Genomic DNA, 8977 nt, shown 5'->3' with positions numbered 1-8977 from the left:
CTTGAATATCTCAGAACTGTCATTGAGGTATTGCTCCCCTCCACTGCTTCAAAGCAATAAAATGTCAATAGAGAATTAGTGACTGCAGCTGTATGTACTATAAGAAAGTCAAGTTAGGGTCTCAACTTCTCTAGTTTCTCACCCATCTCCTTTGATTGGTGTGCTTGCATGATGCATGGTTTTCTGTCATCCAATAGTTTAAAATATGTTCAATGTTGGTTAAATTGGTCTTTTCTTATTGCTTTTATTGCAATCGGTGCCCCTTAATGTAGGGCCATAAGTTGAATGAATTAAATTGGCCGAATAGTGTAGTGAAAATGTCAGCATATGACATTTAATACGTATGCCACAATTATTATTGTTGTCAATGTTGGCTGGTCTGAGTGGTGACCAAAACAAACACGAACTGTAAACTAGACTATATGTTAATTCTTATATTTCATCCATCTTCCTGTCGCCCCAAATCATTGTGTATGCTTAATTTGAAAGTTTGATTGCTTTTTTTTTTTTTTCTCTTGCTTCCATCTTTCTATTTCATATGGGCTAGTGGTGGTTATCACGTGTAATATGTTGTGATCACTGCAGACAGGTTGCAAGTTTCTTATATTTGCGCACCATCAGCCAATGATAGATGCGATACATGAGTGCCTTCTTGTAAGACCATTTCAATTTTACTCATTTTTTTTATATTGGAAATTATAGACACTTAAAAAACTGTTGTAATTTTCCAGAAGAAAAAAGTGGGTTGCATCCGGATTGATGGAGGTACACCCGGTGCATGAAGGCAACAATTGGTTAGATTTTTAGGAAAAGGATTATATCAAAGCGGCTGTGGTATGGTGGTATTTTTCGTTGTGCATTTCTCGCCCTCGCACATTCTTGCAGTCGCTCTCTGCTGCTCACAGTCTCACTCTTGCAGAGTCGCAATCCCACCAGCCGCCAGCACGGAAGCCTTCTTCCCAGTTCCCAGCGAGCATCGACCCAGCAGGCAGCAGCGTTCTTCTAGCAGCGCCCAGCGTCGCCAGCGAGCACCGACCCAGGAACGTTCTTCCCAGCAGTGCCAAGCCACCGACCCCAGTTCCCACCGAGCCTCCATCGTCTTCTGTAATGGAGGCTAAGCCTCATGTTTGTTTTTTCTGTTCTGATTCTATTTTTATTTTTAAATTCTGGTTTAGTCTTCTTATTGATTCTAATTTATAATTAATACTTGGCTAAGCCTCCATCGTCTTCTGATTTTGTTTTTTAATTTTAAACTTTTTGTTCTGTTTTGATTTAGGGGTTTAGGGTTAATTCTGATTCATGATTTTCAATTCTATTTGTATATTTTGGTTCACAGATTTAGGGTTGTTGGTTCTGATTTTTTGGTTGAGGGTTGTTAGATTTTTATTCTCTGTTCTGATTTTATTTGTTGTTGATTTACTAAAATTGCTTCTGATTGTTGTTCATTGTTCATTGTTCATTGTTCATTGTTCAATGTATTAGTTACGGCATAGCCTGAATAGCTGTTTTTTCAGTTCCCATTGTATGGAATGGATGTTAGCAAGCAAAGTTGTATTTACTGATCATGATATCTGGAAAGCTGTTTTTGGTTTGAAGACCATATATTTAGAACTCTCCATGGATGAATCATAGGCCACAGTATGAAAATCAATTATTTTCAATGGTCTTTTTCATCCTTCCTTCTAGTCTATTTTAGAGTATACTAGGTGTTTTGTTTTGTTTGCATGCTTTAGAACTCTATGAGCTAGTGACCCTTTTTCTCTATTGATTTTAAGACTTTAAAACATGAAACCAAACATGTTATTACACATTTTTCAGTACCACGTTATTGATTCATTGATTTCATTGTTGCTGGTTGTTTTATTGCTGGGTTCAGTGTTCATTGTTTTATTTGTTGTTCATTCTTTAGGAAAATTGCTTTTGATTGCTGGTTCACTAGTTCAGTGGGTTTCTCTCCATGCATCAATCCTAGACCACATGTTTTTTGTGTGATGGCATGCACATTAAGAAGACCTTCAACCAAAAAATTGACCTAAAGCTCTTTATATAAGGAAGATAGCTTTTGTTCATTTAATCATGCAGAAAGCACTATGGGAACGTCCTGTATATTGAGGCTGCAGAAAATGGCTGCCATCTTTACCAACTATTCCTGAAGTGTAGAACTATTGAATAGTTGTAAAATTTTTGCAGTTAATATTATTTACAACTCTTACAACATTTTCTGAGAGGTTCTGGGTTGTGTGTATCTACTAAATAATATCAAGGATGTTTACTTGCTTAAATTTTTAAAAGTAATAGCAGGGAGAACCAATAGTTGTTAACTTTCATTACTTGGAGATATTACTGGTAGAATCTGCATGTGTTCAATTGTTTTCAAATAAAATATTGTAATAATCCTTATGGCTATGCAGTTTAGAATTTATATAGAATGAGTCTTGAGTCTTGAGATCACTCAAGGAACAATTTTCTTCACAACCATCATAAAACAGAAATGTAACTGAAATTATTTTCTGCATATTAATGATGCTCATATTCTATTTCTTCTGTTTCTACTAAATAATCTGAAAATTAGTATCAAATAACATAAATTGCAATAAGCAATTAACTTAATCAAGAGTATGTTTATTCACTCATATTGTAGTGATTGTTGTGACGAGTGGCATTTTTTTGTAATTTTGGTCAAGGATTAAGTTTTGAAAATTTGAATGATTCATTGACACATGTATCAAGTAAAACATGTTGAAACCCCTTTTGCAAAAGCTTCTTTGCTTTAATTTTTTTTTTTCTGGTATCTATTCGCACTCATGATAATAGTGCAAAGCTTATATCTCATACATGTAAATTGACCTTGGTCAAATTAGACCAAACCATTTACAACACAAAACAGAGTTTCTATTACATAACAAGGTAAGCCTACCCTCCGCATTAGTGTTGTTAACCTACAAAAGAAACCCAACATCAAATTCTTAGTAATTGATCTCAAATGGTAATATTATAATAAACAAATAATAAAAATTACTACACATGTTTAATTATATTGATCCTAGAGGACAAAATCTCTAATCATTGATTTCCAATTTTACACAAATATTTATTTGTACCAGATATTTCTACAATAGATTTGTCCTACGATAATTCAAGTGATCAATACATTGCATCCAAATATTAAAATTAAACATCCAAGAAGCACAAAAATTGTTCTCAATATAAGAAATATATGATTTCCTGAGGGAAAAGATGAGAAGACTGCAATGTAATGATTGAAACAGGATCAAAATGTAACAAATGCTATGTTCCAATAACGTGTACAGTAAGTTGTGATTATAACCAAATAAACTCTCACCTCTATAGTCTTTCTATTTGAAGTTGTGACAATGTCTCCAGGCCTCATACCTTTTCCACTAATCATATTCTTACAAGCTGCAACTACAAAATGAACCTGCATATGCAGGACTTTAAACTTGGGCATAGCATGAATTATTAATTATAATTAGCAATTGTACCACAAAATGCAGTAACTCACAATATTCACCAGCAACTCCAAACTAAACATTCCAAAAGAAACTAGAACGAAATTTCATATGCAATATGGAATGCAATAGAAAACTCGATAGTGTTAAATAAGAAAAGAAATGAGATAAAAAAATTTCCTTTAGTTTTGTACAAATGAAACTATGTTCAAATCAATCAATTGAATTTTATTTTTTACAAAGGGGAAAAATTCATGAACAATGACATAAATTACTGACCTCAACTCCAAGAGGTTTGATTTGACCAAGAGCTTTTGCTGCACCCAAAACGGCAGCGACCGGCGACCCAGTTCTGGCAGCGATCGGCGACACGACGGCGAGAGCAGATACGACGGCATGCAGTGACTCGATGGCAAGCTGCTCCAAGCCACGGACAGAGAAGCCAGTGAAGATGGGGACTACGTGCCGAGCTACCTGGGTTCCGGACAGAGGGAAGAGGAAGAAGCGGAAGCGCTCTGAGACAGGGGACGGCGGCGGCAAAGAACCTAGGGCTAGGGTTTTGTTGTTTTGGTTTGGGACTTTCACTGTTTTGTTTCAGAATGGAGGGAGGGGGACGAATGATATTAAGGAAATTGGAGAAGATGAAGAACGATTGATTTTTAGTTTTATAGTTTTATTGATATGTTTTGCTTTGCTTTAGAGGGAGACATGAATGATTAGGGAAATTGGAGAAGATGAAGAACGATTGATTTTTGGTTTTTTTTTATATGTTTTTGTTTTGTTGTTTAAATTATTTGAAATTATAAAATTATGATTAATTGAATTCTAAAATTTGATTAATTTAAAAGGATATTTTTGTCTAATCAAATAAAGTAAGGATGTTTAAGACTTTTTATAAAATTAAATAAAAAATATTTTTTATTTTTATTTAATTAAAAGGGTGTATTAGTAAAAGTGATGATATAATATATATTTAAAAAAACAAAAATTAAATGTTGATGTGGAAAATAAATTCCATGTGGCTTGTTATTATTTGTCCATATTTTAAACGTATCGGTACATATAAATTTATCATCGTACCATAGCAAACACCTTTCTAGAAATCAGGAAGTCTATTTTATCTGTTGTGACATAATAATTCAAGATTATATGATATCAGAAGGTAACTTTGGGATCCAAACACGGCTAATTTTTTTTTGTTATGGAAGTAAAAGTGGTGATATACTTTAACATTGTAATTTTTGGTGTTTTTCAAAATTGTGGAAGTACACAAATCCCTTTAAAAGATGCAGCACTACAACAGATAAGAAAAGCAGAGAGCAGTAGTCAGAAGTAGAAAAGTCATGAAAAAGAGCAGTTACTTGAACGCATTTTTTGTCATTAAGATTCAGAACTCATATAATACCTGTTTAATTCTCGAAGCTTCAACTTGATTTTGCTCCCTGGTGATAATTCTTCCTTCTGAGGAGAAACATAGCTGCCATTGCTTTCCTCAAACTTGTGGAAGAAACGGAAAATATTAGTTAAGATAATCGCTATTGTCCTTTACTAGGAAAACAAATTAAATCCAAAACAACCATGTATAAACGAACACATACAATTTGTAAGGATTCAACACCACATTAAAAGCTTCCTTTCCACATGCATATCAAACACTTGGGCTATATTACGCAAGGAACAACACTGATGATTAAAGACAGCAAAAGAGCCTCATCTTGAAAAACTTACCTTTGTGATCTCACCTGAAGGCAAAGGGCTCTCCTTGCTATTAATTTCACCACCTACAACTTCTAAAGCTTCCAGCATGGTACCTGTTGAACCACCAATCAGCAATACCTAAAAGAAAGTAAACAAGTTTATGTCAAGCAAGCATCTTACTCAACCTCTTTTTTAGTTTATTTATTATTTTTGTGCAATGTTTAGCTTATTGGATGACAACCATAAATATGCATACCGTCAACATGACAATTGCTGTAGTTGCAGTGAATATGGTCTGCCCATGTCCTTCAGGAAGATCATGAACTGATTGTAGAGCAAGGGCAAAGGCCATTGCTCCTCGAAGTCCTGTTTGTTTTCATGAAGTGAAAAACCTAAGTGATCTGGCAAAGAATTAAAGATCACACCAAAAGCAGCGGCCAACCAAACTTCCCCAATATAGTCAATGGTTTACACTCTTACCACTATACCATAGTGCTTTCTGGTGCTTTGGTGGTATCTTTTGCTGTTGAGGTCTGACTAAGTTGATCAGATATGCGCAACAAAAGACATTGGCCGCCCTGTATAAAGCCAAAAAAAAAAAAAAGAATAGTAAACAGTTTTAGGGAGAAATGTGAAACCAAAGCATCAAAGTGTCTGAATTCATGCAATTCATTGTGTTGTAACCAAACTAAAAAAGCAGAAATGTACAAATGTCTCTGTTATTTTATGAATTCATGCAAATCATTGTGTTGTAACCAAACTAGCTCAAAAAGCAGAAATGTACTAATGTCTCTGTTATTAGTAGCTTATGATGATAGCAACTGGAGCTCAAATACCTTGCAATTCCAATGGATATCTGAAATACCCAACAAGAAAGTTAAGGAAGAAGACCGAAAGGAACTTAAAATAAATAGGCTAATAGAAATCAATGGCAATTCAAATTAAAAGATAACATCCAAGGATCAAGTAAAAGGATACAACTGAGAAGCAAATAAATCCAACATGTGACCAGCTATGTTTCTCCATGGCAATATCAATCCCCATGTATATAAATCTGTAGATCATATGAAAAAATGGTTTATCAGTTGGAGGAAATATCAAACTCCAAGAAGTATAATTCTACTAACAAATCCTACTTACACAAATGTCTCTGCTAATGATGATATTAACTCGAAGAAAGAAGAGACAAATCTCTGAGAACTTCTAGACAAGTTTGAATACGTGTAGTGCTTCATGACCTAAAAAAAGCAGAGACATTGACAGAAATGCAATAAAACACAGATATAAACTTCAATCAAAGCATAATAAGCACTTACCATTCCCGTGAACAATATTGATACAATACCAGACAAGCCAAGACCTTCTGCAAGCATGTACCTAAGAAATGAAATAGCTTGTAAAAGAACTTTTTCTAGGCTTCTATGACAATTTAATAAAGAAATAAGCCCGGGAGATTACTTACGAGAAATATGGGAAAAGTACAAAAAGACAGCTCTCCAAGTTCTGAAGGCTAGATAAAACCGAAAACTTCCCTAATCAGTATTTTCCATAGATATGATGCGAACTATCCAATCTTGAGCCGAAGAAAAATGAGTTCATAAAATACTTACCTGTCAATACTCAATCCTGCATACTTAAATAGGTTCTGAGAGTTAAGGTTCCTCAATCTATTTTGACTTCTAAGTATCTAAAGAATCATGCTGCACATATATTGGACAAGTATAGAATTTATTTAAAAGGATATTAAAGCAGATATGAATCCAACTACACCACCTGCAAAGCGAACAAACAACTTAGGAAAGGTGAAAAGATATTAGATATCAGCTAACAATAAGTTCACCCTCTTTCTCAATCATCATCTTTCAAGAAAATTTGGCATACAATAAAAGTGATATGAAACAACACCAAACCATAATACAAGGTAATAGAACAACCTTAACTATTGCATGAAGGCTACGTTAGGTGAAATTTGTAAAACTTACCAGCAGACATCGACCCAACAAAAGTCTCCAAGAATCTAACAACCACCATGAATAAGTTCTGTCCAGATGGATGAGTTTTAACCAGTGACATTGTTCTGAAAAGTAAGTGTTCTAGTTGGAGGGAAGTCTAATGATACTTGGGTTTACTTTGAAAAGAGCATAATATACCTTAGAGGTCAAGATACTTAGATACATACCTGTACAATGAAATAGCCATCTGCCAATTGCCGAAAGGAGATGACGAAAGAAAAGAAGAAAAAGATCAGTTAGTAAGTAGCAAGACCCAAACTTAAATCCCAGATAATCAATTACTTTCTTAAAATAAAAATTATGATAATAATAAGAAAAGTTTATGAAAGGATCATACAGCATCATTCAGAACAGACTCTCCAAAAACCAGGGCATACAAATTGACATCAGTGCCAAGCTCCTACAAACAAGGCAGCATGAAAAAGCAAACTGAAATGGATGCTACATATTTAGTGTGGATAAATACAATAATAATGTTGAGTCACTGATGTGGAAGAGTGGAGAATAACCTGAAATATGGAGAGAACGGTAACTGGATCAGTTGCAGAGATAAGAGCACCAAACATTAGGCACTCAACGAAAGGTAGTCCGTACACGAGGTGTATAAATCCACCAAGGAAACTGCATGCATTGCATATTATGATCAGAAAATTAAAGCATTATTGAAGTATTGAATATTGATCATCATAACTCGTAATAATGTACCGTGTCAAAGAAAGAAAAACTTACACAAGGACACCAGTTACAACAGAAGCTAGAAAGGTACCGAATATAGCAAAGGTGATAATGGCTCCAAAATTAGAGAAGAAAGGTTGCTGTGGAGTCCATTACAATACAATGCTCGGAATTAATAGGTTAACAAAAAAAAAAAGAAGAAGAGAGAGAAATAGAATAACATAAAAAAGAACAGAAGGTGTAAGAAAGGAGGAGCTTACCGGTGCGAGGCTGAAACCAGACTGAGTAAATTGAAGGAGGGTGAAGGAAACCACACAAAAAAATTGAGAGAATGAATGAAATTAAGATAAATAAAAAAGAAAATAAAAAAAAGGATATAATATTATGGGAGGGAGCAAGAAGAGGAAGAAGAACTCCTCGTGGAAATTGAACCAGGCTCTGATGCTGGTCTGAGTGTGGGAGATGTTGGCGAGGACGCCGACAAGCAGGCCGATGAGGAGGGAGGCGCTGGCCTCCGGAACCACGTAAATCTTCTTGCGGCGGAGGACATGGCCAAGCACGAAGGCCAGCACCAGCATCATGATCTGCAGCAGAATTCCCAGCCCTGCCGCCTGCTCCGCTTTGCTCGCAACCGTCTCCGTGACCACATCCGCCGCTCTTGCCGGTGATATATCGACATCCTCAATCACCATTCGCATATCCGCTCACGCTCGCTATTCTATACCTTCAGTTAGAGTGAGAATCAGAATACGGTCATTATTTGTTCAGGAAGCCAGGAATATGGTTGGGCAGTGGGGCCCATTTGTGTTTCGGTTACTGACGTGGCACTTGAAGCAGCACCATTCTGTCCTCTTAGTTTTCTCTTTTTCAGTTTCATCCACTTTCTCAATCATCATAAAGCTGCCTAGCTCTAGCTACCTAGCTACCTTATTGTCACAAAAGTGCACTCTTGACTTTATCTATTTTTTCATCTTTATAAAAAATTTAATAAAAATAGTGTCTTGTAGTTAATAGGCTAATTTATGCAGTAATTGAGACCTAGCATGTATTATGCACAGTTATGACATTATAGCGTATTATTTATAAAAAATCTAGGATTCAATTTGTGGCGTAACAAACAAA

General features: G+C 35.3%; 2 protein-coding genes and 2 long non-coding RNA genes across 10 annotated transcripts in view; 2 read left to right on the top strand and 2 right to left on the bottom strand.

Moving 5' to 3' along the window:
- The window catches only part of LOC107613465, a 7387-nt gene extending 6580 nt beyond the window's left edge, over nucleotides 1-807 (top strand). For 5 of the 7 annotated variants that reach the window (XR_002347698.1, XR_002347695.1, XM_021103437.1 and 2 more), the window contains one exon: nucleotides 586-654. The gene's annotated coding sequence lies outside the window, so the exon portion shown is untranslated. Of the gene's footprint in view, nucleotides 1-585; nucleotides 655-731 lie in introns of those variants that run through there. The other 2 variants (XR_002347712.1, XR_002347709.1) reach the window with 1 other exon arrangement.
- LOC107637214 lies at nucleotides 860-2329 on the top strand. The gene is made up of 2 exons (XR_001619395.2): nucleotides 860-1125; nucleotides 1910-2329. It is a non-coding gene; the product is annotated as an uncharacterized LOC107637214 (long non-coding RNA).
- LOC107619842 lies at nucleotides 2687-4191 on the bottom strand. The gene is made up of 3 exons (XR_001615808.2): nucleotides 3750-4191; nucleotides 3344-3439; nucleotides 2687-2939 (listed from the first exon to the last, which is right to left on the bottom strand). It is a non-coding gene; the product is annotated as an uncharacterized LOC107619842 (long non-coding RNA).
- LOC107613473 (sodium/hydrogen exchanger 6-like) lies at nucleotides 4722-8778 on the bottom strand. Its single transcript, XM_016315482.2, has 19 exons — nucleotides 8234-8778; nucleotides 8116-8140; nucleotides 7910-7995; nucleotides 7690-7801; nucleotides 7518-7580; nucleotides 7348-7367; nucleotides 7151-7245; nucleotides 6913-6941; nucleotides 6779-6810; nucleotides 6631-6678; nucleotides 6485-6545; nucleotides 6309-6406; nucleotides 6147-6222; nucleotides 6005-6024; nucleotides 5649-5746; nucleotides 5425-5534; nucleotides 5199-5306; nucleotides 4876-4967; nucleotides 4722-4764 (listed from the first exon to the last, which is right to left on the bottom strand). The coding sequence occupies exons 1-19, from the start codon at nucleotides 8551-8553 to the stop codon at nucleotides 4722-4724; spliced, it is 1536 nt and encodes a 511-aa protein (XP_016170968.1). The 5' UTR covers nucleotides 8554-8778.

The sequence above is a fragment of the Arachis ipaensis genome, chromosome B01, assembly GCF_000816755.2.
Source record: "Arachis ipaensis cultivar K30076 chromosome B01, Araip1.1, whole genome shotgun sequence".
In the NCBI taxonomy this organism is placed as follows: Eukaryota; Viridiplantae; Streptophyta; class Magnoliopsida; order Fabales; family Fabaceae; genus Arachis; species Arachis ipaensis.
This window is presented reverse-complemented; position numbering and strand designations above follow the sequence as displayed.

What these genes read in the sequence shown, in the direction of transcription:
- LOC107613473 (XM_016315482.2), bottom strand. Translation starts at nt 8,553, where the DNA reads ATGCGAATGGTGATTGAGGATGTCGATATATCACCGGCAAGAGCGGCG. An exon ending in GTTGTAACTGGTGTCCTTGT is followed by an intron (nt 7,802 to 7,909) that starts GTAAGTTTTTCT and finishes CAATGCATGCAG; the next exon opens with TTTCCTTGGTGGATTTATAC. An exon ending in CAATATTGTTCACGGGAATG is followed by an intron (nt 6,407 to 6,484) that starts GTAAGTGCTTAT and finishes TGCTTTTTTTAG; the next exon opens with GTCATGAAGCACTACACGTA.